The sequence below is a fragment of the Sebastes fasciatus genome, chromosome 15 (genome assembly GCF_043250625.1).
Source record: "Sebastes fasciatus isolate fSebFas1 chromosome 15, fSebFas1.pri, whole genome shotgun sequence".
Classification (NCBI taxonomy): domain Eukaryota; kingdom Metazoa; phylum Chordata; class Actinopteri; order Perciformes; family Sebastidae; genus Sebastes; species Sebastes fasciatus.
The window spans coordinates 20,321,299-20,349,263 of record NC_133809.1 but is presented as its reverse complement, the minus strand read 5'-3'; the positions used below and the strand labels follow the sequence as shown (position 1 = coordinate 20,349,263).

General features: G+C 39.6%; 5 protein-coding genes across 11 annotated transcripts in view; 3 read left to right on the top strand and 2 right to left on the bottom strand.

Moving 5' to 3' along the window:
* LOC141783088 (uncharacterized) overlaps positions 1-2,611 on the bottom strand; it is a 33,375-nt gene extending 30,764 nt beyond the window's left edge. For both annotated transcript variants that reach the window (XM_074660059.1, XM_074660058.1), the window contains exon 1: positions 2,470-2,611. The gene's annotated coding sequence lies outside the window, so the exon portion shown is untranslated. The remainder of the gene's footprint in view (positions 1-2,469) is intronic.
* Positions 2,612-2,739: 128 nt separating this feature from the next.
* LOC141783093 (syncoilin-like) lies at positions 2,740-7,138 on the top strand. 4 transcript variants are annotated; one of them, XM_074660070.1, is made up of 6 exons: positions 2,740-2,877; positions 3,666-3,746; positions 3,903-4,403; positions 5,568-5,978; positions 6,049-6,173; positions 6,250-7,138. In XM_074660070.1, exons 3-6 carry the CDS (start codon positions 3,921-3,923, stop codon positions 6,293-6,295), a joined length of 1,065 nt encoding a protein of 354 aa, XP_074516171.1. In that variant the 5' UTR covers positions 2,740-2,877; positions 3,666-3,746; positions 3,903-3,920; the 3' UTR covers positions 6,296-7,138. The 4 variants fall into 4 exon arrangements, with proteins under 4 accessions (XP_074516171.1, XP_074516172.1, XP_074516169.1 ...); XM_074660071.1 differs by having other exon boundaries at positions 3,666-3,750; XM_074660068.1 differs by lacking the exon at positions 2,740-2,877 and having other exon boundaries at positions 2,975-3,746.
* On the bottom strand, positions 6,486-12,918 carry LOC141783091 (histone-binding protein RBBP4). The gene is made up of 11 exons (XM_074660066.1): positions 12,759-12,918; positions 11,379-11,526; positions 10,478-10,623; positions 9,682-9,855; positions 9,453-9,568; positions 9,114-9,274; positions 8,861-8,987; positions 8,659-8,736; positions 7,420-7,554; positions 7,214-7,324; positions 6,486-7,061 (listed from the first exon to the last, which is right to left on the bottom strand). The coding sequence occupies exons 1-11, from the start codon at positions 12,874-12,876 to the stop codon at positions 6,999-7,001; spliced, it is 1,377 nt and encodes a 458-aa protein (XP_074516167.1). The 5' UTR covers positions 12,877-12,918; the 3' UTR covers positions 6,486-6,998.
* Positions 12,919-12,943: 25 nt separating this feature from the next.
* zbtb8os (zinc finger and BTB domain containing 8 opposite strand) lies at positions 12,944-16,907 on the top strand. The gene is made up of 7 exons (XM_074660072.1): positions 12,944-13,133; positions 13,436-13,460; positions 14,169-14,290; positions 14,412-14,494; positions 15,226-15,278; positions 16,111-16,147; positions 16,355-16,907. Exons 1-7 carry the CDS (start codon positions 13,052-13,054, stop codon positions 16,439-16,441), a joined length of 489 nt encoding a protein of 162 aa, XP_074516173.1. The 5' UTR covers positions 12,944-13,051; the 3' UTR covers positions 16,442-16,907.
* A 3,628-nt stretch (positions 16,908-20,535) lies between these two features.
* Positions 20,536-26,423, top strand: LOC141783092 (KH domain-containing, RNA-binding, signal transduction-associated protein 1-like). Of its 3 annotated transcripts, XR_012597213.1 has the most exons (11): positions 20,536-20,882; positions 21,956-22,083; positions 22,567-22,683; positions 22,797-22,943; positions 23,043-23,167; positions 23,358-23,616; positions 23,733-23,809; positions 23,894-23,955; positions 24,083-24,257; positions 26,036-26,095; positions 26,181-26,423. XR_012597213.1 is itself a non-coding variant. In XM_074660067.1 (9 exons), the coding sequence occupies exons 1-9, from the start codon at positions 20,732-20,734 to the stop codon at positions 24,190-24,192; spliced, it is 1,176 nt and encodes a 391-aa protein (XP_074516168.1). In that variant the 5' UTR covers positions 20,536-20,731; the 3' UTR covers positions 24,193-25,096. The 3 variants fall into 3 exon arrangements, 1 of the variants encoding a protein (XP_074516168.1); XR_012597214.1 differs by lacking the exon at positions 26,036-26,095; XM_074660067.1 differs by lacking the exons at positions 26,036-26,095; positions 26,181-26,423 and having other exon boundaries at positions 24,083-25,096.
* Positions 26,424-27,965: the final 1,542 nt, after the last annotated feature.

Below are 27,965 nucleotides of genomic sequence, written 5' to 3'. Positions count from 1 at the left end.
TGGAGGTTTTTTTTTTGTCATTTTTGCTTGAAAATTACTTCTCATGATTACAAACGCTAGCTTTAAAGTGGTGCTTTTGTGTGATTCTTTGCGGAGAATGTCAGTTTCACAGATCTGTCGATTAAATCAACTAATCGATTAGACGACAAAATCGTACAAGTGTGAGTCAACTAAGATTTCCTTGGTCGAGGACAGTCCTACTGTACCTAAAATGTTTCTATTTAGGGCTGCAACTAACAATCACTTTCATTAATGATCAATCTGCTAATATTTTTCTTGATTAATCACTTTGTCGATGTCAGGAAATAGTGATAAAATAGCCATCGTATTTCCCCATAGACCAAGGGGTGTCTTTGAATTCAGTGCTTTATGTGACAATCAGTCCAATACCCAAAGAGTTTTGTGGGTTTCTTTATGATTATGAAAACAATTGCTGATGGACTAATCAATTAATTGATTAATCGCTTCAGCGCCAATATTTTGAGCTGCTGATATACTGTAGTTGTTAACAATGCATAAGTAGTGCACCTCCCTGATATGTGACCTAAGTGTACAAACACATTTTGGTCCAATTGTCGATCCTAGTAAGTATCTTCAGTTAAAAGTTGGACAGTAAAATGTGGTCAGTTCCTACAATGTCACTGTTTGAGTCCCTATATTCTTACTTTCCATTGTTTACTTCTTTGTTTCTTTCCAAAAACAGGACAGAACAATAAAGCACTTTTTACTTTTCTCTGGCGTCTTCTAGCCAGCAGAGACAGTGTGGCACAGACTCTATAAAGCGTGTTGTTTGCTGTGCTTCCAGGGGTTACCAGGGGTCTACGTCTGGACTGCAGTCTCTTTGGAGCTTAAGACCTCTGAACTGACAGGTCAGTCAGGGGTGAAAAAGAAAGTGTTGTGCAGCAGCGGTGACCAGCTCGCAAGCAGCGAAGGCAAACACAGCTGGACACACTGGGGTTTAAAAATACATCCTGGCATCTCGGAGTCTCTGCTCTGTACCCCAGTCAAAACAAAAACTAAATCCTTTCGGTCTGTAGTTCACTCAGTCTGACAGTCGCCTGAGTGGACGGCTGTCAAACAAAAATGTAGTGTGGGAATAAAAAAAAAAGTCCTCCATTTAGACCATGTGAAATCTTATAAAGACAAGAAAACAGTAGAGAAATCTGAAATGCCATCATGCCCTATAACGGCTACTGATTAGATTTATCAGACGTGTTGATAAGGACTCACTGATGAGTTACTCATCAGCTAATCCTTCTGATTAACAGACACTCACTGTGTCCCACTCATCAGGAAGGAGTTTCCTGCATGACACACACACATCACTCGCTCACACACATAATCATGTGTCTTTGTGCATTACAACACCAATTGCTCCTCTTGTTGCCTTCTCTTGACCAACAGCTTTCCTCCACTGAGCTGCCACAACAGTACCTGGATGCACCAAATACAGCATGCACTTTCCACTGACTTCCTTATTCCATCCCATCCCTCATCTCCCCGTCTCTCTACCTTGATCTTCCTCTGACTCTCAGGTATCCGGCAGTCTCTGCTGTACCTCTGATGCTTACATAACACACCTGTAATCTCCATGAGTACAAGCCCTGGCTTGGCAGGCTGGCGAAGAAGAAGGAGCACCGGTACGTGACACACCCTTTCTAAACAAATGGCTGTGTGTCTCAGCCTCACCTTACCAGAGGGTACAAGAGATGAAGGCATTGGAGGTGGAAAAAAAAAGGAATGGATCGCTGGAAGTGCTGCAGGGTTTTCAGAAAAAAGTTTGGATTTCAGTCCAAAGTGCAGGAGACAAACAGAGATGAGGTGTTATCTCTACCAGGTTAATCAACAGGCAGTGGGTCTATATAGAGGAGCAGACTGTCTGTCATTGATAACCAAAGTGTCAGAGCACCAGTCATTTGCTGCTGGGTCATTGAGGGGAAGAAAAACAACAATAGTCTTCATTGTCATAAGCTGAGAGAAGCACTACAGGTCTTAAATTACCTGCTTGGGATCCCTCAAGGCCAAGCTAAGCAAACCTCCCACACCTAGTTTTTTCCATGCATGCCTATACTCAACCTGGATCTCTTGACACCCATTTGCACCTCACTCTATCTAATTACACTGTGGAACATTGTGTTTTACCTGTAGGGACTATTTTCTTTATCTTAAAGCCTGATTTTATATATATTTTTAATATATATATATATATATTGCAGCAACTGTAGTAACTAATAAGAGCTTCACTTAGAAATGTACTTGGACATTTATAAAAGTTGATTCAGTCGATCCTGGTGTCATTTTACTGTGATTTGAACTTTTTGAAAGTATATTTTTACACTATTTATCACGTTAAAGCAGTTTAGGAGGCTTTATAAGGAGGAATTAAAAGATATATAAAGCCTATACATGACTGCACTTTTCTGTTAAAACTACAACAAAGAAAAGCAACTTTTATAGCTATACTCCTACCTTGATGAACTTGTCTGATCCAGAAGGAGTGATTCAGCCTCTCTCCATTTGAAGCGTCCTTCTTCCTCTCCAACTCCAACAACTTTCAGCGTCCGCAGGGAAACTTCAGGTGAACCATTTCCGTGTAAAAAGCACTTCAGGAAGCGACTGGAGTCTGGGTTTGTTTGGGTTAAGCCCACAGGTCCGTGTTGTTTTGATGCAAAGCTATATGATAACTTCTCCTGCTGCTGTCAGCGCTGTGTGTCGGTGTCCGCTCCGGTGGACCGCGGAGGGGAAGTGAGGAGAAGTCTCCGTCGACCTGCAGCAGCTCCCACCTGGTCGCGAGGAGGCTGGGCGCGCTCAGGTGCGACAGAGCGGCTGCGGTTTGGTGCAGTGACGACATCTAGTGGTGAGACGGAGGAACTACAGGTATCACAGAGCAAAGGGGAGGAGGGGGAGGAGTTCACTTTTAACACACTTCCAGCCTTTTTTATGCAAAGAAATGTCTCCTTAAGAAATGTTTTAAATGAGTATGCACATCTGGATATTAACTGTTTATATACACAACCAGGGAATGAAATCAGCACCTGCCACCTGCCAAATACAGGGTAAATGTTTGCTGTGGCAGGTAAAAATTTCAGGCCACCTGCCACGATGGCAGATTCATTATATTAAAGGGACTATTTATAACTTTCAGAAATGCTTGTTAAATATGATCTCCCAAAATGCAGTTACTCCTTGTGTATCCTTGTGTGTGGTGGTATAAGTTTGATTCCTTTTGTGTGTGAGTATTTTGACAGGCAGCATGCAAAACACTACAAACAAATACTGTTTATATGAATCATGCAAACTTTCTGGGCAGCTGAGCTCAACACTGTAGGAAACTATTAAAAGAATAGGCCTGCTAATGTTACCACCTCTGCTTGCCTGTGCAGTAGTCTGAGGCAAACAGGTATAGAGGAAAGTTAGAAAACACTTTTCAGTCATGTTGTCACTACTTACTTAGATGCACATAAAAACAGCTGTATAAATATAGCTCTCTCTGCAGGCTGGTCCAGACATGTGTTAGCTGATGCATCCAGAGCATGTAGGCCAGTCTGCCCTCAGCACTGACACAGTTTGTGACCCCCCGTGGGGGTATGAGAGAGTCTTAGATAGAATTTCCCCTGTGCCTCCGGTGTTATTAATAAACACAAAGTGTGCCTATGTTTTGCTAGAGACAGACACACCGCAGAGCTGTCCGTAAAGTTTAAAGAAAACTGTGTTCATAGCTGTCTGGACGATCATCTCTAAACAAAGTAAGTAAGTAATGATTAAATCTACATTAAATTGCTTTTTTATGCAAAACAACCTAAAGGTAATGACCAGATTAGAGGGATTTTAAAACCCCAAATTTCATCAGCTATTGTTGTAGGTCATTTGATTAATGGCTGTTCTCTCCTCCTTTCTTCTAGCTTGTCTCTCAGAAGGCCATGGACAATCAAACATCAACACAGGATGGGAAAAACATGTCATCTACTGAGGACTCACACATGAGACATGTTGAGTATGTCACAAACAGCAGCCATACTGACTCGGAGACAGAGACAATCATTCCCCTGGATGAGTGTCCACCACATCCCACACTACAAATGGACCAGGAGGTCCTGGACCACTTGGGGCAGCTTTTCGACCACTACATCCGGCAGGTGTCCCATCTGGAGACGCAGAGGAACGAGCTGATACATGAGCTCCTCCGTCTGCAGGAACCCATCCTGAGAGTCGTGGGACACCTGAGAGGGAGGCTGGGGGAGACAAAGAGGCTGCTCGCGCTGGCTCAGCTGGATTATGTCGCTGTTTATGAGGATGTGAAGGAGGTGAAGAGGAAACTGTTTGCCACAGCCAGAGACTGCATCCAGAGCCAGGTGACGCTGGCTGAGCAGGAGTACCAGGTGGCTCAGTCTGCTGTCACACAGGTAGGAACCACTGGATGGACGACGCCTGGAAGACTCATTTACTGTGGCAGGTTATAGCAGATAATTGTGCTTTGTTCTGCCTCTTTCATATCTATCAATACTAAAAACCAAGATTACAGACAAACAGTAAGTTAATATGTGCAAGAAACAGCAGTGAGCAATGTGAGGGGTCCATGCTGAATGTGAGGCTTGCAGCAGGAAACAAATTATCATCATTATAAAATGTACAAACCAAACTTGAGTGTCTGAAATCAACATTTTGGGAGTGATAATAATACATTACATTTGTACGTATGTTGGAGACCACATATAAATTATGTTAAAGCAGCAATGTCTCTATTGCAATACTGTACAATATGTCATCAAGCATAATTATATACCTTATATTGTTCACTTATAATAGTCCCATACAATACATAGCCTGCTGTGTAGAAGTATGAGGACATTATGCATAGAAGAAAGACAAATATGATTTTCATACATACATACAAACTACTGTAAATGACTACATGTGGCAAAAGTTTGTTTGTTTTAAGAAACAAAGGACCAGTCAAAAATCATTGTATTAAGTCGTGAATTTCTGAAACAGTTGTAGTGAGGAACTGAAAACATGTAGCACACTTTGTAAGTTAAACATTTAAAAATATAAAAATGTATGACCAGAACAGCATGTTGGTAAATGTCTGTAATATTACATATTAACAATATACAAATAGGTTGTATATTGTTAATATGTAATATACTGTATGTTAATGGTATAATTTAAACAATTTTATTTTCTCCATTTTGCTGGAAAAACATGGTTTGCTGTAGCTTTGCTCAATTATGTTAGTTTTATGCCTCCGCACCGGCGGCAGTCGTCGTAATGTTTTTGGGTTGTCCGTCTGTCAGTACGTACAAATGCCCACTCAAGTATGACCCGATTAGATTTCGGTGGTCAAAGGTCAAGGTCGCTCTGTGACCTCACAAAACTTGCTTTTGGCTATAACTCAAGAATTCATATGCTAATTATGACAATTTTACACAAATGTTTAATAGGATAAAATAATGAAGTGATGACATTTTGGACAGACATGGATGTAAACTGCAACTTGACTAGTTGGTGGAGGCATACAACCACAAGGCGGTAATTCTAGTTTTAATCAATTTTACATCCATCTATAGGAGGAGCTCAAGGCCCACATCCAAAATCTGACCCAGGAGTTGTCCCAGCTCCAGGAGGCCCAACAGAACCAGCTGAACACCCTGAGGGAACAGGCCTCTAAACCCTGCAGGCCCAGGGCCATGAGTGACGTCAGCCAGTGCCGGCAGGCGTCTGTCAGGCTGCAGCGGCGGCTCAGCGGCAGCGTGAGGGCTCTGGAGGGCTGGTACGAGCCTCGGCTCATGGCCCTGCTGAGGAGAAGGCAAGTTGGAGAGGACGCTTTGAAAAAGAGCAGGGAGCTGGCTGCGGACCTGTGGGCCCGCCTGGGGCCCCTGAGAGAGGACTTACAGAGACTGGAGGTGCGGAGAGCCTGTTTAGTGCAGAGGGTCACTCTGATGGAGAGGGAGAGGGAGGAGAGCGCCACACAACACAAGGTACAGTAGGACATAAAGCATATAAAGGATGTTTGGTGAAACTAGACTAAGATGTTTCTCCACTTTTCAGGAGATGGTGGAGAAACTAACAGAGACTCTGAGAGAACTACAAGTGGAGTTTGAGGTTGAAAGAAATTCTAAGAAAGATGTGGAGGATTGTAATGACGGTCTTTTAAAAGAGCTGACATTTCTGAGGTAGGTTTACTCTGAACCTTTTACTGTTTAAGCATCAGGATTTTTAAAAAGTGACTAAGAAATGTATGTTTTATAGAGGCTGTGATGAACCCAGTGAAACCACTGCAGAAGAGGATTCCTAATTTTCCGTTTCCAGTTGATATTCTCATGCTGATAATCAACACCAGACCAAACCACGGCACAGAATTTACATTTAACATAGAAAAGATAAAAACTAATACTTCAAACTTGGTATTATTTCACTTCTACAGAATTTACTCTTTCCTACAACTTAACATCTGGCATGCTGTGCCAATAAACAAAGCAAACAGATTTACTGTAAATATTTTATTATGAACATACTTAAGTACACAAGAGATCAGACGCAGCGCAGAGAAACAAATGCAGAGAAAAAAAACACACACATAAGTGACACAATCTGAAAAATGCATATGAATATCAAGCAAATACAAGAAAAACCTACAATATGTACAATTTTAATAAAAGTGGATCTGTATAGAATTTTTTTCAGCACAACTAAACGAATGAAAGAAAGAAAGAAAACCATCGAAAGGCAAACCTGAATGTCGGACACATCTGTGAAGCCAGAGTTGAGCACTGGGAGTTTTGAAAAACTAAAAAAGATCTAAAAATCTGACCAGTACAGACTCACTTTAAATACGTCACGACATGATGACAACGCAGCTTTATATTCTTTCAATATTCTACAAAAAACGCTGCTGCCCAGAATGTTTGTGAGAAAGAGATTACTGCTTATGCGAACAGCACTTGAAAATGGATCCATTTTTAATGAGCAGGTCGAATGAAGAGATGTGGAGACTGGACTCATGCTTGGACCTCTGAATCTCCAGCACCTTCTGGGTCCTCGTCGTTGTAGATATTTTCAGCCTGTAGAAGAAACAATTGAAAAGTAGATTAATAACTTGTAACTGGTGTTCAATGTTAATAAATGCACTTCAAATTTCTATCCACGCTGTGTCTGTTAATTGTTCTTTATATACTGTATCTCTGACGTTCCCACCATGTGACAAAGGTCTTACCATTTGCCAGACTTGCATGATGTTGTCCTCTGATACAGAGCAGATGACCCACGGCTCGTTGGGGTTCCAAGAGAAGTCTGAGATCTTTGCCGTGTGTCCTCCATGGATGAACTAGAGAGAAACAGAGCACGAGGGATCACTACAGCACTTTACATTCAATTAAAAACACATACACACAGTATTTTTTTGTTGTTGTCCCAACTGACCAGCAGCTCAGGAGGGCCATCCTCAGCATCCTCCGGCGACTGTTCCTCTCCGATCTTACTGAGGTCCCAGACGTTGAGCCTCCTGTCGGTGCCGCTGGAGGCCAGGATGGTTTCGTTGTGAGGAGACCACTGGACCTGTTCGGTAGAGATGGGCCAGATGTTACATTTCTGCGACTAAGTGCTCCACAAACATAACATTAAAAAAAAAAAATAGCCACAATCAACAAGACTAAAACTGGTCCAACAGTTGGTTAATAGAGTATTCCTCTGTTTACAATGGCTAATCTGAATCAAATCAGATGGATAACAAGTGTAACATGTTTGATGTCAAACAGCCAGAAGTTATGTCTATGCAGGAGTGTCATGTGTGCTTGAAAAGGCAGATATGCCACAATGCACAACATGATTAATGGGCTAAAAACTCCTTAAAGGTTAACTCTGGTATATGTCAACCTGGACCCTATTTTCCCATGTTTGTGTGTCTAATAGGAACAATATCTTCTGAAATTGGTCATCGGTTGCACTTTATTTAAATGTAACAATGCCTGCATGTATTTGTCCCTGTCAAATAAATGAATAAATAAAATATTGAGCGAGTACGCTGCAGATGGTAGCCACTAAACAGGCTATAATGTAAACACTTTACATCCAATAAAACTGCTTATTTTTGCCACTGACAGGCTCAGATTGTTATTAGAAGTGTCTCACAACATTATGGAAAGGACCCTTCAGAGAAATATTACATTTGTTTCTTACCTTTCACTTTCCATTTTTTTTATTGTGTCGTGTGTCTTGTTGCCGGAAGACAACGGTGGAAATGTGAGCGAGAGTGGAGAGAGGAGTGCCGGTGTTTGTTGTGTTGGAGTACAGAGAGCGTAGCTTAGTGTTAAGACTTTCAAGTCATAGCTGAATATTTCGCATATTTTGACGATGTGGACACGACGCAACAAACAGACCGGCTCAAGCGAAAGGTAAGAAAAACATTTCATTTCTCTATGGGGTCTTTTCCATAATGTTGTCAAGACACTTATAACGATCTGAGCCTGTCAGTGGCAGAAACAAGTATTTTTAGTGGACATAAACTGACGGTACCAGGTTACAAAGGATTACATTACAGCCCGTTTAACGGCTGCCATCTGCAACGTAGCTTTGTTTGCCAACATCTAAAGCCCAACATCACTCCAGACCTGCATCAAATCATTTCAGCTAAATTTAGCTGACCACAGGGTCACTTCTTACCTGGAAGATCTCGTCTTTGTGAGACTCAAACGAGTGCAGCTTCAGCTTCAAGTTCCTCAGGTCCCAAAGAGCCACAGTCTAAAAAGAAAAGTAGCTCCAGCTTCAACTGATTCAACTCAATACTAAATAAGAACACATCCTGCTTTACTGGATAGCAACATGTTATGTTAACAGCTCTACAGAGAAAGAGTAGCTGACCCACCTTATCTGCAGAGCCAGTGGCCAGGATGAACTCGCTGTAGGGATTGAAGGACAAGCAGTTGACCTCGGCGGTGTGGGCGTCCACTGCATGGCTGGGCTTGGAGGTGTTGTTGGACCGCGTGTCCCAGCTGTGCCAAAAGCAGACAAAAGCACCATTGTTAAAAAGGAAAAAATTGAGACTAAACAACAACTTTGTTTCTCGTGAGTCATCACAGCGGTTAGCGAATTTTGTTACCAACTCAAGAGCTGCTCACATCATGAGTTTCATGTCGTCGGCCACGGACCCAAAGAGCGACTCGTGGAGCAGGTGCCAGGAAACGTCCTCCACCACTGCTGTGTGGCCTGTGAAGATGGTCTTGGCATCCACGATCTTTCCCTCCTTGGGCCCAGCGCTGATGTCCCATAGGCAGATTGTCTGTAAAAGAGCAGAGATGGGTTAGAAAATGTATTAACAGCAATTTAAAAAAAACAACAGATGATTAAAAACTTCACATGAGCCACAGGAAAACACAAGATGCTAGTTAAACAGGTAAAACAGGAAGAGAGGCGATACTAGACAGAGTAGTTCAGCTATGTTGTGACAAGTTGCTTACATGGTCATCAGAAGCACTGAGGAGGCAGCCGCTGAGGTTTGGGTTCCAGGAGAGGCCGTAGCCCTCCTTCTGGTGGCCTCGCAACCTCAGATCTGGTGTGCATTCTCCAGATGGGTCTTCAATATTAAATAAAATCAATGTTACAAAAAATGTTGAAGAAAACAAAAACTAATTTTTTTGTAGACCTTTCAAAACTCTTCAGAAAAATGTGTTTTGGTTGTAATCGTACCAGGCTTGGAGGGGTGCTTTGTGTAGTCAAAGACCAGCACGTCACTGGTGGGGGTCTTGGTGGCGATGATGCAAGGATTCTGAGGCATGTAGCGGGCTCTGTTCACTTCCCCTTCGTGATTAATCTTGATTTCAATCTCTATCTTCCCACTTACAGATCCAAAACCTCCAAACTCTGAAATAAACAACAGTTACGTAAGATGATGGCTGTTGCAAATGAGCATGTGTCGAATAAATTTCTGTTCTACTGAGCATGTTAAATGGTATATTTCTATGCAAGTGTTGCATTTTAATAACTTAAATGTAGTCCAAAACAAAAATACGTACCCATATTTTCTGAAGCATTAAAGATTTCAGCAAGATTTAAATGTATTCATTCATTGAGAAGAACTGTGAGCCACAATATGCAAATACAAGAACTTTTTTTTGAGACAATTTGATGACATTGAATGACAACTGAATGGCCTAGCTGCATCATGATTTTCAATGTCAGTACCATTTGAAAACAGTTTATCCATCAATTAGGGCTGCACAATTATGGCCAAATTGATAATCACGATTAATTTGATCAATATTGAGATCACAATTACACTTGATTTGATATGTAGCTGAGTTTTCTGGCACACGTTTTAAACTTCAATATCACAGTCGATCATGTTCATTTAATTGTGGGAAACCAAAATCTTGATTTGCGATTAATATTTGATTTAATTGTGCAGCCCTGACATCAATCCATTTATTTTGTGCAACACAACATATAGTACACGTAGTCTTCCCCTGCACACGTTATCCCTCACCTCCTTTCTCGCTGTCATAGTGTGATGCATCAAACTGGGCGTCGTCATTAGGGAGCTGAACACTGGCGATTACAAGGTGATTCTGTTCATCGGATGTGTGTGTTCCCAAAACCAGCCTGTGTACGCTGTAGTCTTTCCCCTCCGGCCTGTGAAGAAGGAAGAATTCAAATATGTATCATGTATTCATTCATAAAAAATTTGATCCCTCCTCTCTTGTGTAGGGGTATAATAAAATATCGATCCACAGGAGTATCGTGATATTATGTTGTGCAATACTGTATTGATTCTGCAAAAACACTATCGATTTTTAATTAACCTCTTAAAAATCCGGTGGCCCTCCGTCGGGCCCGGCTGCTATTTGAGCTTTCGGAGGTTGTAGCGGGCTCAGTTTAAAGCTGGAGGCATCATATGAAACTAGAAAACCTGAGGAATCTATTGGTACCAACCATGTCATACTAGCTTTTTGAGAAAAAGGTTAAATAACGCTCCAAAGTTAAAATGTTGGCGAGGAAAAACTGGCATTGCGATATTCACTGGGTCCCTTGACATCTGACCTCAAGATATGTGGGTTCCCACGAGTCTCCCCTTTACAGACATGCCCGGTTTGTGCTAATCACATGCAGTTTGGGGCAAAAACCATGCAGTTTTTTGCATGCAGTATTTATTTTTGCCTATTCTAAAATGATTTATTTCTAGTGTGTTCTTCATACTATGACAGTTTTCCTAAAATTTTAAAAGAATCACAGTATATCACCTCGTTTCTTACAGTATCGCAATATATCGTATCATTCCCCTTGTATCATGGTACATATCGTATCGCCAGATTCTTGCCAATACACAGCCTTACTCTTGTGTCATGTTTTGGTGGATGTCAAGGTGCAGCAGGTCCCCCCCCTCTCACCTGGTGACATCAGGCAGCCACTGGGCGGTGAGGCTGGGCCACTCCAGGGCGTGAGTCATGACCAGGTCGTAGAGGAATGGGGTGTTCTTCTTCCAGATCTTGTACTCCTCATTGATCACCCTCTCCTCCACAGCATCATCAAATGCAGCTGCAAAAAGTAACATTTAGCAGCAACACAAAGTTAAGATCCAAGATTCAAGATGTTTATTGTCACGCCGGTTATACAGGTACAATCGTGTGAAATGCTTTTTGCTGGGAAGCTCCATTAAAATAATAAGTTATATTGCAATTATAAAAGGAAATACTTTGTACAAGGGCATATTGAGAACACATACAGGCATATTAAGAACATATACATTAAGAACATATACAGTATAAGATATATTTTTGTGTGAGAAGGTGTCGTATGAATTATCCATTTAAAAGTCTGATGGCCCGGGGGTAAAAAACTGTTCCTCAGTCTGCTGGTGAGAGTCCTGCTGGGGGTCCTGTATCTTCTACCAGAGGTAGAACACTCAAACTCACATCTCTCAACATGTTCAAACAAAAGCTGCAACAAGTCATTGTTGACTGCTGTACTTGCTGACCAGCCCTCACTGCCCTCACTTCTCTCTCTCTCTCTCTCTCTCTCTTCCATTACAATTTTACAAAGAACATCTAGTAATCCACCTTTTTTTTGTACATAGTGTTTATTAATTTCTGACCTATTCATTTACCTATGCTGTTTTTAGCCAATTTCTCATGTCTTGTCATGGCATACTGTATGTTTGTCATACTGTACTGTATCTGTGCTGTTTGTGTCGCTTTTGTGGACTGTGTTTTTATACTATTGTTGCTGCCTTTTGGCCAGGTCATCATGTTAAATGAGAATTGGTTGTCAATTGATTTTACCTGGTTAAATAAAAGGTCAAATAAAAAGGAGGGAGAACAGGCTGTTATGGGTGATGGTGTGTTATGTTATGATGTCATGCAGCATCTAATTTGCCTGGATTGAATAGAGGATATGAGAGTGACATCAAAGTTCTACTTTACTGAGAAAAGTCTTGTTAAATTGACAGCAGTGAGGTTTATTTTGCTGATAAGAGAACACGTGTGTCTATAGGTATCTTTATAATCTAATCAACCACATGAGGCAGAGCCTAAGCAATACATTACTACACGTGTATCAGTAAATTAAACCCCCTGCATAGGCAGCCTGCTAGCAGCTAACCTCAGCTACCAGCTAGCTGGCTGGTGTTTAACAATGAAAGGTGATGCTGGCTGGCGCGCCAACAAACCACCGGTTCATCATGCCTGACTGGTGTTTGCTTCTCTCACTCTGGACAAACACACACACCTTTAAGCAGCTAACTCACAAACAAAGAAGCGAACACCCCTTACCTTCTTTATCAGCCATTGTGTCGTGGTTTAAACCACTAATACTGGCACAAGAGTAGAAATTGTTAGGAGGAGTGCTCTGTAGAGACAGCACGGTGGCTTGCAATGGCGCCAACTCCATAGAACAGGACGGACCAATCAGCGTTCAGGAAAAAAAAACGACAGGAAGTCGTCACCGCGACGCATTACTACTTCCGGAACGCCCTCCTCTGACGCATGTTGTGGTTGCAACACACTGAGATAGTAAAAAGTTGTTTTGGTCCTCTTTTAAAGCGTTTAACAAACATACAGCTACGATGGACGACCGTGAGCTGGACCTGACCGAGGCACAGAAAGCTAGAAAGTCTAAATACCCAAAAATCAACAAGAAATATGAATGTAAGTCTGAAAGTTATGATAAATAATGTAGCTAGCTAGCATAGCTCGTTTACTAGCCTGTCACTTTACTCGTGGAAACTGTGAGAGAAACTGTTTTAAAGGTCTCCAACGTCAGCTAACTGTAGCTATCGTTATGTTCCCACTCCAATTAAATGAAACTGTTTATCTAAATGAAGTGACATGTGCCATAAATAGTCTTTGAAACGTGTAATGTCATATCTGCCTCTGCCTCTATCTGTCTCATAAGCTGATGTAACAGCATGCTTTGACTCATCATGTCACCATGTGTTTTATTTTTACAGACCTGGATCATACAGCAGATGTACAGTGAGTGTGTTCTTTGATATCTTGGTAAAGTTGTTTGTCAGATCTCACAAATTGTCTCTGTTGTTCAGTAATAATAATAATAATCTTTATTTGTATAGCACCTTTCTAAACATAGTTTCAAAGTGCTTGCACAGATACAATGAAATATAGACAAAATAAAAACAATAAAAGAACAAAACATAAAGGCCAAATAATGAGAAAACTAAAACCGGTAACTAGTGGTATCAAAACAATAAGGTTACTACACATAAGCCAAAAGAGGACAATATATGGTGTGGGTAAAAGGTGCACCAAGCTGTTGCATTACGGAGTTAAAAAAAAAGCCTTTTTATAAAAATGGATTTTTTAAAAGAGATTTAAAATTGGTAGTAGAGCTAGCTAACCTGAGGTCCTGAGGTAGGCTGTTCCACAGTCTAGGGGCATTGATGGCAAAGGCCCTGTTACCCTTAGTCACCAGCCTAGACCTGGGTACAACCAGTAAGGCCAAGTTAGAGGACCTCAGGTTACGCGCTGGCACATAGGGTGTAAGGAGCTCAGTGATGTTGCTCGGTGCCAAACCATGCAGAGCTTTAAAAGTTAATAATAAAATCTTAAATCAATTCTAAATTTGACAGGCAACCAGTGAAGTGCAGCTAAAACCGGAGTGATGTGCTCAAATCGTAGTCATCACTATTATATTTGCTGCTCTCCCTCTCTCTCTCTCCCAAGGATTCACTCCTGGGGAAACTCTCTGGAGGAAGCCTTCGAGCAGTGTGCCATGGGCATGTTCGGCTACATGACGGACACAGAGACAGTGGAACCGACTGACACTGTTGAAGTGGAATCAGAGGGTGAGAGTACAGACAGTCTCTCAATCAATCAACCTTTTTCTATACCTGGATCAATCATGTTGCCAGATCCAGATCACCTAAACTAAACTCTAGTATGTATACTTTTTTCCCTTCTCAAAAGGTGACGACATGGAGTCTCTTCTTTTCCATTTCCTAGACGACTGGTTATACAAGTTTTGTGCAGATCTCTTCTTTGTTCCCAGGGTGAGTATGTTGGTCACGTTTTGTATGTAGTTTAAAGAAAACCATCCAAGGTGGGTATGGTGACACCTAGAGCTGCAACGATTATCGATTAGCTGTCAACTACTAAATTAATCACCAAATATTTTGATAATCGATTAATCAGTTTGCAGCACTACTGGAGAAAAAAAAGTAATAATTCTCTGATTCCAGCTTCTTAAATATGAATATTTTCTGGTTTCTTTACTCTTCTATGAAGGTAAACTGTTGAGTTGTGGACAAAACAAGACATTTGAGTACGTTGTCTTGGGCTTTGGGAAACACTGATTTTCACAATTTTCTGACCTTTTATAGACCAAACAACTAATCGATTAATTGACAAAATAGTCAACAGATTGATCGACAATGAAAATAATAGTTAATTGCAGCGCTGGTGACATCACAGCAAGAACAACCATAGTTTTATTTGGGCCCTGGTCTTTCCTTTGGGGAGTTTGTTTGTTATCCACTTGTCCACATGGGTGTAGATTAGAGACTGTTAACTCACCATAGGTACGACAATGAGGGACTGTCTAACTATGCTTGCCCTGCAATGGACTGTATGCTGGGAAAGCGTCTAGACCCCTTTCTGTGCATTTTTACATAACATATTTTGATTCTTGTATGATGGACAGACTATAAAGATCTTGTTTATTAAGTATTTTTTTTCCTATGTAAATCTCCTGACACAATTATATGTTCCATCTGTCCACTAGGAGGTCAAAGTTTTGCACATAGACAGAATGAACTTCAAGATCCGCTCCATTGGGTAAGTAAGTTTGGTTACCACCTCACAATAACAAAAAAAGTTATAGCAGAACAGGGATGGGTACACGTTAAAAATTAGTGGTTGTCCTAAAATTACTTCTCACATGTGAAGTGGACATGTTTGCAGTTCAATGCCTCAGTTTTTAGCCTTACTTCATGGATAGATAAGAAATCATGATGATGCCAGGCAGTCACAATATTTTGGTGTCTCCTGTGTTTTTTTGTTGTCTTTACTAAAGTCATTCCCAGCAAATCCACTTTTGATCAAAACAAGCTCACTTCCACAAGACTTTCCTATCATGCTTTCCGGAGGAAATCTTACATGCAGACCTCGCAGACGAGGATCAATCAAATACCCACAACAAAGTGAATAGGAGGTGACATGCTTGCGGGAGACGAGGGGATCACTCGCACATCTCCAGACTGGCACTTCCTTGTATATTTCTTACAAATGTACATCACTGATCTACCGGGCTTCTCTCTGTACAGAGCAGACCGCGACCCCAATCTCAGTCAGAAAAGCAAAGGTGGAGGAGTACTGTATGTTTCTACATTAACCACATCTTTGTGGTCATTTGTCATCATTTTTCTGCTGGTGACTGTTCGTCGGTTTAGAAGGGACTTCAGACATATAAACCTCAGAGTACCGCAGCTGACTCCTCTCTCCCAAACACACCTTTTACTACAGATTGTAAAAACAACCTTGTGTGTTCCCCCCCTTATCTTTTTCATATTTTGATTTTATCCTTCAGCTATCTAATCTTACTTTTCTATTTTAGTTATGTCCTGTAAGCTGTTCTCTCATATGGTGATTTTTCTTTTGTTTATTAAAGTTGGGGTGAAGAATTCTCTCTGCCAAAGCATCCACAGGTAAGACAGTGAAACTGTGAAGATCACACTTTATTCAGATTATAATTCTGTATATAATAAAATTATGGAATAAAAGTAAAGAGGGCTTTACCGTTAAGTCTTTTTTTTTATCATTGACACTTTTAGGAGAATTGTGTAAAATGAATAATAAAAGATACATAATTGCAGTGCGTTGATTCTCAGTTATGTCTTGTCTCTTAAATCCAGGGAACTGAGGTGAAAGCCATCACATACTCCGCAATGCAGGTCCACGATAACGAAAAACCAGAGATATTTGTCATCGTTGATATCTGACGATACCTCCAGAGGCAGACCACTCTCCTGGTTCAATGGAACTGGAATATCTACTTGGCCAGTTTAAGTGGCCTTTTATCAAAGACACTGATTATTGACTTGTAAAATCTGTTTTTCTAACTGTAAGGTGAACTGTTTACTGAAAGGAGCATTTCCCAACATTTCTTGTGATTACGGGTGCATACAGTAGAATGAAAGAGCTCTCTGATAGATTACAGATTAGTGATATGACACTCATGAATAAAAAACAGGGAAATAGTGTGAAGGAAAACTGATTTAGAATGATGTATTTGGTTTTTAACACATTTGTCAACCCAGTTTTACTTGAAATGGTTTTGCAAATTCTTATTTATCACATATTTGAAATTCCTTGTGTTGATGCCTTATTGATCATTGTAAATAAATCAACATATGTTTATTTTTCTGCTGTGGGATTGATTAAATGGTTACTGGTACCTTAAAACAATATCTTGCTTGTGAATATTTTGTGGGTTATTCTGGAGGACAAAGCAGTAAACAGGAGCTCCAACTTTAGAATTTAAAAAATAACCATAACTAACTTACTGTGATTTCAACACAGCAGCATATTAGAAAAACCACCATGTAAATGTAGAATATGCATTATTGTTAATAAGACTATAGTTGATTTAAGTTGACATGCAGATATCTCGTCAGGATACTTCAGGACTTCATGATGTGTGTCTAGGCCTGTTCAAAGGTTTGAAATTTGAGAATAAGTCATTTTAAAGGAAGAACGCTTCCACTGACTCAACATAGAAGAATAGCCAGGATGCAACAAACTTAATTTCTTAATTGAAATAAATTAATTACAGCATACTGATCGTATACTACACTTTCTAGCCAAAGTATCTCAGCCGGACCAGGGTTTTGTTGGAACCTTTATGATGCAATACATGAATGTACTATTAATATCCAGTATTAAACCACATCCACAAGCCCAGCAGGAGTTTTTACCTCAAAGAAGAGCCAGCCAGATGAGAACAATAAGACCTGACAAGCATGATCACAGTAAATCCTGTGCAGTGAGACATCAAACACAACACTTTTGTGCACTAGATGATAGAGGATGTTCATGTCCAGGCTTGTGACCTTTTCTTTTAAATATTGACTGAGTGATCCCAGTTTCTCAGAGCTGTTCTTAATAAACAGAGTGAAAGGAACTGCAGGCAGCAGTATTTATGATAGATATGGCTAAAAGTCAGTTTTTCCAGCTCAACTATAATCTCTAATGTCATTGACCAAATATGTGCAATGCACTGCACAACTGGAATTAAATGTAAAGGGACTAAAAGCAATGGGATACTCTGTTTCATCAGGTTATGCAGCAAAAGAGGACACTGTACTGTAATAACTCATAACTGGATTAAAGCTTCTCCTGTCTGTAATACCCACTATGCTCCTTCCAGGTGGGACCTACTGTCTCATTGATGTTTGAAGGTTAATTTGTCAGGCTATGATTTAGAAAACCTGATGCTTGCTTTTGTGTCAGGAAGTAAGATAAAGCTAATTACATGTACATTTTAGTAGGCTATATGAGGCACTGGATAAACCTGAAGACAGATGTGTCCGTCATGATCTGGGTGACAAAGCGGTGAGGATATTTGAGTTAACAGAAAATTCAAAGAGTATGGTTTCTGAAAATGTAATGCATTTCTCAAGTTCTATGGTTTTACTTGCGTAGTATGCATGTAGCCTAACCAGTATGATGTGAGGGGGGAAATCTACAGTAGTATTTTAATTGCAGTAATAAATCCATCCCAAATTCCATGGGGAATTGTGAGTAGCATGGGGCATCTGGCACAGCAAGCAAACAGAATATTTGTAACTGCCTTTGTAAATGTTATTGCTCCCAGCAAGGATTGTCTGATGGTGGTATATGCACAAAAAAATGCATACCAACAAAAATGCAATTCTACTACAAATACATTTAAATTGATATTGATTTGATAAAATACTGTCCATAAGGGGACATTCATTTGACATTTTTTTTCCAACATATTTTTTATTATTTTCACAACAGAAGGCTCACAGTCATGTTATGTCCAACAATTATTATACACAATCAGAGCAAAAAAAACAACAACATTTGAACAACATTTAAATCAAATGTGAGAGTTGATTTTCTTTGTTTCATATTATTGTAAAGATAAATAACTGTTCATTGGCTGTTCAGCTGTAAGCAATTAGAAGGGATCCATTAAATAATGAATGAGTAAAGAAGAAGCAATGGCGTAATAATTGTTTGTTGCAGCTTTACTAAAATAGGTTAATTCTGTAAATTATGCAAGTTGTAAAATTGGTTTAAAGGGAAGCACCACATTGTTTCAACCCTGTAAAATGGACACTGCTAACATGTTACCAGTTGGAATAGTTTGTATGAAACCACAGCATAACCCAGAGACAAATTGTCCTCCGTCATACCAATAGAGCATCAGTATCAATATTTCAGTATCCAGGATTAATAGAGGATATAGTTGATAAGTGGTGGAGACACTCAATTCTTACTGTGCTGTGAGAAATATAAGGATATAAGGATGTGAGAGATGTTTTCTTTGAAAAAATAAATAACATATGTCTTGAGTTCATCCATCTCCCCGATCCTCAGAAAATACCATACTTGTGTGGGGAGAAAAATCAATGTGCAACATTAGCTGCAAAATATGTTGACTGTTGCCATACAATAAGAGGTGCTACCAGCTCCGAACATGTTTCTGATGAACCACATCTGTAAAAGAAAGTATATTTAAAATGTATTTGGGTATATTGTGATTGTGATTATTTTGTGATTAATTCTTGTGAAATGTAATTATTCATTAATATGCTATTTCGTTTCGGCAATAATGTAACCTGAACATTCAATAACACATGCGCAGTAAAATCCTGCCTGCAACCCCTCCCCCCCACCACCACCAATATTAACCCATGATTACATCTAACTCCAGTTACCGTCCACACACCACATACAACCACATCATCCTTTTTATCCATCATTCTCTTTTAAAACATCATCTTTTTATCCATCACCCTATTAAACACCATCCTTTTATCCATCATTCTTTTACTTCTATCTATCTACCTATTTATATTTATTTCACTTTATTTATCTTATTCTTTTTAATCTTGCCTTAATTTGATTTGCACCCTGACTGACAGCCAGCCACCCCCACACCACTATCAAGTACACACACACACACAGTCAGAAAAAAAGAAAGAAAACAAACAAATATATATATATATATATATAAATAATAAAAAAAGAAGGAGGAAAAAAACAAAAAACCTCCTCGATTGGCCGGTCATGGGCCATACTGCCTCAACACCAACCGGGCTCCTCCTACATCTCCTCTCTCCTCCTTCCAATGATTTCCTTCTTTTCTTTCTTTCTTTCTTTATTTATTTGTTTATTCATTTATTTATTTGTCTGTATTTTTTTTTTTTCTTTCTTTAATTTATTTTTCTCTCCCTTTTGTTTTATCCATATTTCACTTTATTTTATTTTTATTATGAGGAAAAGGATGAAAAAAAGGAGTTGAGGAGTTTTTTTTTTCTTTTTTCATATATATACACATACACATGTATACACAATCACATACACAAACATACATACACACATATATATAAATACATACACACATACATACATACATACACACATACATATACATACTTACATACACACATATATATACATACACATATACATACACACACACACACACACACACATATACATACATACACACATACATATACATACATACACATACACATACACATATTTACCTTTGTTTCCCTTTTCTTCCTTTTCCTCATAACAAAATAAAATAAAATGAAATATGGATAAAACAAAATGGAGAGAAAAATAAATTAAAGAAAGAAAAAAATATATATATACAAACAAATAAATAAATAAATAAATAACAAAGAAAGAAAGAAAGAAAGAAAACTAGACCAGTGTCCTATCCTCTTCTAAAGGCCTTGCCTGCTGCCTTTCCCTCCAGATTACCTCGGGTGCGCACAGTCTCCTGACGTCACAGTCTCCTCCCGTCCGTGTGACGTGTTGTCTTCCTCCTCCTCCTCAGTGAAATGCAGCTGCGCCATTCCTCCTTTGTCCATTGACGAGAGCAAGGCGACCTGCAAACAGACACATCGGTTGGGCTTCAACAACTCGACCATTTAGTGTATTGTTACCGTATTCGGTTTTTAAAGACGAGATAACGAGCCTAGCCCTGCTTCGCCCGTTAGTCCCTCGTTCAGCCAGTGTTTGTTATGAGCCAGCAGAGTGTTTGTGAAGCCGCCGTCGAGTCGAGCCCGCAGAAGAAAATCAAAATGGAAGACACCAAATACCTCCCGGAGCTGCTGGCGGAGAAGGACAGCCTGGATCAGTCGTTCACACACGCGATGAAGCTCATCTCAGCAGGTAATGTGTTCACTATATAACACTGTAGTATCCAGGGGAACACAGGCGAACGTTAATGGTTGCTAAGGGCAGCATGCAAGAGGCCTAGTGATGTCACAGCGGCCGGTGCAGGCCTGAACAATGGCCTACAGTAACACGTGGTGGTTAGCGAGGCTCAAAGACTCTCGGTGGAAAATGCATCCTGTTTATATGTTTAATTCACCTTATTCGATATGCTGCATGATTGTGTTTTCAGTGTTGTTTAACCACACCATTTTTTCACTGAATAGCTTCAATTCACGCACACAAATGCAATAAAAAATGGTGCCTACAAGCAAGTAATAGCACAAAAGAGATCTCACATTTGACTGGTTTGCAGGCTGATTGCAAGATAGTCGGAGATGTGGCCTACATTCATTGCATCTGTGAATTCTTGCATGCTTAAAATGCATTTTTTTCTATCATTCTTGTTTAACCACACCATTATTCCCTGAATAGCTTCAATTCCCCTCACAAATGCAATTAAAAATGGTGCCTGCAATAAGCGATTATAAATATTTAATTGAAAGTAATAGCACAAAAGAGATCTTCTATTTCACTGGTTTGCAGGCTTTTAGTCAGGTAATGCATCTGTGAATTTTGCATGCATAAAATGCATTTTTTCAGTCTTGTTTAACCACACCATTGTTCACTGAATAGCCTCAATTCACTCAACACAAATGCAATTTAAAACGGTGCCTATAAGTCTTTATCACTATGTAATTGAAAGTAATAGCACAAAAGAGATCTTATATTTCACTGGTTTGCAGGCTTTTAGTCAGGTCATTGCATCTGTGAATTCTGCATGCTTAAAATGCATTTTTTTATCAGTCTTATGTAACCACACCATTGTTCACTGAATAGCTTCAATTCACTCACACAAATGCAATTCAAATGGTGCCTACAAGCGACTATTTAATTGAAAGTATTAACACAAAAGAGATCTTCAATTTGACTGGTTCGCAGGCTGCTACAAGATGGTAGACGTGGCCTATAGTCATTGCACCTGTGAATTCCTGCATGCTTAACATGCATTTTTTTTTTCCCGCCTGCAGAGATCGAAAGGATTCAGAAAGGTGAAACAAAGAAAGAGCCAGAGAAGGAAACCTATCTGGACCTGTTTGCTACCAAGAACCTCAAACTGAAAGAGCGGGTACTCATTCCTACCAAGCAGTATCCAAGGGTGAGTGTTTCCTTTGGCTTGATCACTGGATGCTGTGTTGATGAATGGGGCCCATTGGGACATGGGAAAAAAACAACATTTTATCAATTCTTCTAATGTAAAATGGAGGCAGTTTTCTTTCTCTGTGCTGGGCCTTAAAATGTATACCCAGTTTGCACAAGCATGTCCAACTAATCCTGAGTATCTGATAGAAGCACCCCCTCTTCCTCCAGCTTTGCTGTCCTAGAATTAGTCCAGTCATGCGCTCGGTGCCCTACTAAGCTCGTTTATGCATGATCAGTTTCGCAGTAGTGCAGCTTGTGAAGGGGGAGCTGCTACTGTGGTATAGAAAAGGGTATTTTTGTGCAGAATGTTGCTGCCATGACCTGGTTTCATGTCTGAATAGACTGTACTACCTGCCATCTTTTACCTGTAATCTGCTTCTCTTCAGTAATGGTAACAACGTAATACAATGCTGCAATTTTCCTAAAATAATCTCTACAGGTCAACTTCGTTGGTAAGCTTTTGGGACCTCAGGGAAGCACAATCAAGAGACTCCAGGAAGAGACCGGGGCAAAGATTTCTGTTCTGGGAAAAGGTTCCATGAGGGACAAGAACAAGGTATTTGTAGATTTTATATTTTTTTTCTCCTTGTTGCACTGTTCAAATGATGTAACCTGTTATTATTATTCATGGTGTTTTGTATGTTAATTAAAATTTCATATGTTCATCAGGAGGAAGAGCTGAGGAAGGGCGGTGAGGCCAAATATGCTCACCTGGCCATGGAGCTGCATGTGTTCATTGAGGTGATGGCACCCATCCCAGAAGCCTACATGCGAATGGCTCATGCAATGGAAGAGGTCAAGAAGTTCCTTATCCCGGTATGTGCCCATGATAACCCATTACACCCCGTCTGCAGAAGCATTGTGTGTACTTCAAACTTGGCCATGCATTATTGACGTTTTTTGTCTTTTCTGTAGGAACCCGGGGAGCATGACCCGTACATGGATCCTCACTTCTTGAATGGATCCCAGGACGGTGGCAGGGGGCGAGGTGGTCACCTAGGACGCGGCAGAGGTGGACCACCCGGTGCTGGAGGACCAAGGTAGGAGCCAGATTTCATAATAGCACTAACATCTACCACAACACATTGTAGCATCATCGGGCAGTACGTGGCATTGGCCTGTTAAGTATTTACATGCGCCCAAACAACTTCTCAATGGAACCATGTAGCAAAATGTTCACTTTCTAGTATCAGTTTTCTATGGTTGATCACAATTTACAACTTTCCACAGGGGGCGAGGGTTGCCACGTGGAGGCCCACGGGGAGCAATGCGCGGTGGTGGCCCACGTGGAGGATTGGGGCGAGGCAACGGTCACAGGGGTGCACCATCTGGTAGAGGTGGACCACCTTCTGCTCCCAATAGAGGAGGCTCGGCATCTCGCTCTAGACCCCCTACAGCAGGAGCTCCAAGGATGCTCCCCTCTGCAGCCATGTCCCACCAACAGGGACCTTCAGCATCACAGCCCAAAGCTGATGGCTATGAAGATTATGTAAGTTGCTTTAAATCCTGTTTTTTTTTTTCTTGCTGGGTGTAATGTGGGTTCCTTTTATTGCAGTAGTTGTGACTGACTTGACGGTGTCTAACTGATTTTGTTGTTCTTTTTAGCCTTCATATGAAGAAGCCTATGCAGAGCCCGCCTATGAGGGATACGACAATTATTACAATCAGCAAGCTGCACCTGCGTAAGTCAAAATGAAGTTATCTGCCCATTGAATCTGACTGTAAATTGGTGGAGTATTGTATTAACACTTCTTAACTGCCCACAGGGATACTGAATATTATGATTACGGTCACGGAGAGGCCCCGGAAACCCCATATGAGCCTTATGGTAAGATTATAAACATTGGCTTCTATTTTTGTCTGTCCACACACTCCCTCACTGTGGAGCACTGATTTGACCTCCTGTCTGCCTCACTGATGTTTTGTTCCTGTGGTTCTCCTCTCTGTGTTTGTAGCTCAAGACGATTGGGACAACTCATGGTCCAGCTCCGGGGCCGGAGGCAAGACCCCCGCTCCCAGGCAGTCGAAGGGATCATACAGAGAGCATCCCTACGGCAGATACTGAACGGCTACTGGTAGAGAGTTGCTATGGCAACTGTCTCCGATTGTAACTCGCTGAACTTTTCAAAAGTAATTTCCCTCTCGTTTGTTCCCTTTTTTTATGGTTTATTTTATTTTTGTTTTTTAAACTCGGTAGGGACGTTTTGTTGGATGTATCATAGAGTGCCAGGGGAGAAACATGAAGACGAGGTTATTCATTGTTTATCCTTTTCCATTTAATGTTTGTTTCAGTTGCGTAGTTGGCAGGTCCTAGTGACAAAACCCTAACAAAGGAACAAGAGTAACATTTTAGTGATTGATGGTTATCGTTTCGGTTAATTGTTCCTGAACAAAATGTGATTGTGGCGTTAAATTCTTCTCACGTAGGCTGCATTTTAAAAGTCCTTCATGACTGGACAAAAATGATTCATAATGCCTCGATGTAACTTCACTATAACTAGAATAGATTTAGTAACAAACTCAAATGCCGTTTTGATAAAAAAAACACAAAAGTCTTACCATTATTTGTTTATACTACTATTACTATTATATTACAATACAAATCTAGTCTGGTGTGAAGTTATAGAATCTAAAATACTATTGAAATCAATTTGACAAAGAAAAATGCTTCTATTTTTGCCACACTTTACAATTGGTATATTTTGTTCTGTCCAGACTATTGCAAAATCAACGCTGAATTCTTGTAAAGTTTGAAGGATAACAATCCTTGCTGTGTGAGAGGAAGGCTGCAGCCAACTCAATATTTTGTACATAACTTAGGACAACTGTGTATGCTTTAAGCCGTGCCGTCTCCAAAATGCATAATGCTTGTGTACCTTTGGCTAAATAGGATACTAAATATATCCCAAAATGTTTTTCTGCAGTGCGTGTTTCAATAAAGTTTCTAGTTTCTTTTTAATCAATCTAAACATGGTATTTTGCCTTTGTTGTACCAAAGGAATGCCTTCAGTTTGTGAAAGTGGTCCTCAGTGGTTTCTCAACAACGCTGAATAAGCTGTATGTATACACGTCAGCCTGACAAAAAACAAAAGCAGTGTTTTGACAATGAGTTGATCCTCTTCGTCTGTTTTCAAAACTTATCTAAATGTCACCTTCAACAAAAAAAACAAATAAAGCTCATCATTCCTTGAGGTAATGTGCTGCCAAATACATGTTTGATTTGAGAATGATATAGTGCTTGAATATGGATTGTCATTAACCTTTAGCTAGTGTATCTATTCAAGCTCTCAAGAGAGCAATGTATCTTCAGCCACTTGAAATAACTGAATTTCAACAGTATTTCAAATCAAGCTTGCAGGGATCTTACTTGACTTTGATGCAAAGTCATGCTGGCTGGTTTTTATAAAAGAAAAAAATCGCAGAGGAGAGGATTCTAAAAGCCTAAAGATCGCCACAAGAAGGTAAAACTAACCCCAACACTCCTTTGTTAGATTTTATTTTTTTTTGTTTTCTGTGCAAAACATCCAAGTAATGCAAGTCATCCAAAACATATCCAAAACATTGAAGTACAAAATTATGCTATCTGTAGTTATTTCCGAGCAAAATAAGCCGTACAAAACAATCAGAAATGGTTGTGATGCAACTCTTGCTCAAATAAAACCAACAATGGTCCATTCATTTCACTCAATACTTACCAATTTCCATCTTGATAATTTCTGTAGAATGTAGATTAATGAAAATTAGTAGTTGCACTCAAAGCGTTAAAACATCCCATTGGTGGACAAAAACCTTTCAGCTTGAGTTGCATGATACTTTTGTAGTATAAAGTTAGTTTTGCATGTGTGCAATTCACTGTTTGCATGTAGGCACTGGTGTGTCCAAGATCTCATTTCTGTTTCTCTTCTTAGGTGGTCAGAAAACTGTAGGTGCAGTTGGCACATTGAACTCCAGTTTACCAGGTTTTTATGGTCAGTTGAAAAAGATACTGCAGATAAGTGTTAGCCTTGAATTTTGCTGTTGCGATTATTAATATCTTCTCTCCGTCTTTGACAGGTTCGTTGAAAGTCCCTGGAAAGAGCAGAGGCCTTGCAGTTTCTCTTGAGACTGACTGCTCCTTTGTCGAAACTAATCCCTCGGGATTTGTCTGTTTTTAAATACTTTTTTTATGAGGATGTCTGTGCGATCATTGATCATGTGGAATTTTATGATTTTTATTGAATGTGTCCAGATTTACAAATTTTTTTACCCGAGACATTTTAACTGCCTTTTTAAGAAAATAAAGTTTTTTAATGTAAATTAAGGAATTCTGTCTTTGTGATCGAGCGGCCTGTCCGTATTAACTGGGTTGTCTTTATTTAAAGCTGCACCAAGGTTTCAATGAGTAAAGGATAAAGTAAAATACACTTGTCATTTCAGTCTTGCCTTATATATATGCATAGATCCTATTTCAATTTACTACATGTAGTCTGGTTTGAACTTAATTCTCGTAACTTTTCACATGCAACATGTGCGATTTACCAAAGACAAACCACGGTAGACCTGTTTTTGTCTGTCCTTTTGAAGACCCAGGACAAGCAGGTGTCAAGTCAACACACTGATGAACTATGCAATAATAAAGTGAAATGAGGTGTTTTGTATAACAGACCATGCCGGGCTTTACACTTCATACTCTCCCTCGTCGGGAGATAACACACGGCAGGTCCCTTGATAGCCAGTTCTCATAGTGGGTCTAGTGCTGTGTTGTTAACTGGGTCAGTGGGAGAGGCCTGGAGCCTTTGGTAGGTCAACACCAGCACAAGTGAGACGAAAAAGTAATCTGATCTGTCTGTATTGGCAAAAAGCTTACTGAGATGTATGTTCACACTTGAAATGTGGCTCAAAACAATTCAGAAATGATTAAATCCCACATGCCTTTTACCTACAGTGCTTTCCAGCACTGTAGGTAAAAAATATTTATATTTTATGCTACTTTATACTTCTACTCCTATAGATCTCAGAGGTAAATATTGTACTTTTTACTCCACTACATCTTATCTGACAGCTTTAGTTATTAGTTACTTTGCAGATTCAGGTCAGTATTAAATACAATTGACAAATTATGTGTTTTTATAGATTAAGCTGCCCGGGAGTAAACATTAATATATACATTAGTTGAAATCAGCTCCATCTTTACCAGCTGCAACATTAAAGTGATGAACACATTAATACATTCAATAATTAGAGTCCGGTAATATAGAATATATTATTCTGAAATGGACCACTGAGTAATTTTGGTACTTTAAGTATATTTTTCTTTCTGTAATAATTCATTGGGAGTTAAAACAGGTGTACAGAAACATACAAATAGAACACAAGTGATTGTCCCTCCACATTTTGGTATTTTTAAAAATAATTATTTAAAATAAATTAATACAAATAAAGAAGAAAATAAGATAACATTTTTTTTTAAATAAAATAAAAAATAAAGTACACATTGACAGTAATAATAATTACAGGATAAATCCCAAACTACAGATAAAATAGGCTGATAAACATTATCATGTACAAATAGACAATTTAACTGGTAGTGGTCATTTCTTTTTCACATAAATCAAACTTTATGATGTCATACAATTTAGCTGATGTAGAGAAATACATTTCATATGCCATAAGTCCATTAGTCTGCCGGTATTTACTTAATTATTAATTATCATTTTCTATGTGCTGTTTTGTTTTCTCTACATTTATTTAATTTATTTATTTAAGATTTCCATCTTACCACCATGAACTACTGTAGTACTTATTACTTTTACTTCTAACTAATTAAATTATTTAAAAAATGATCTCTATGTTATTTTT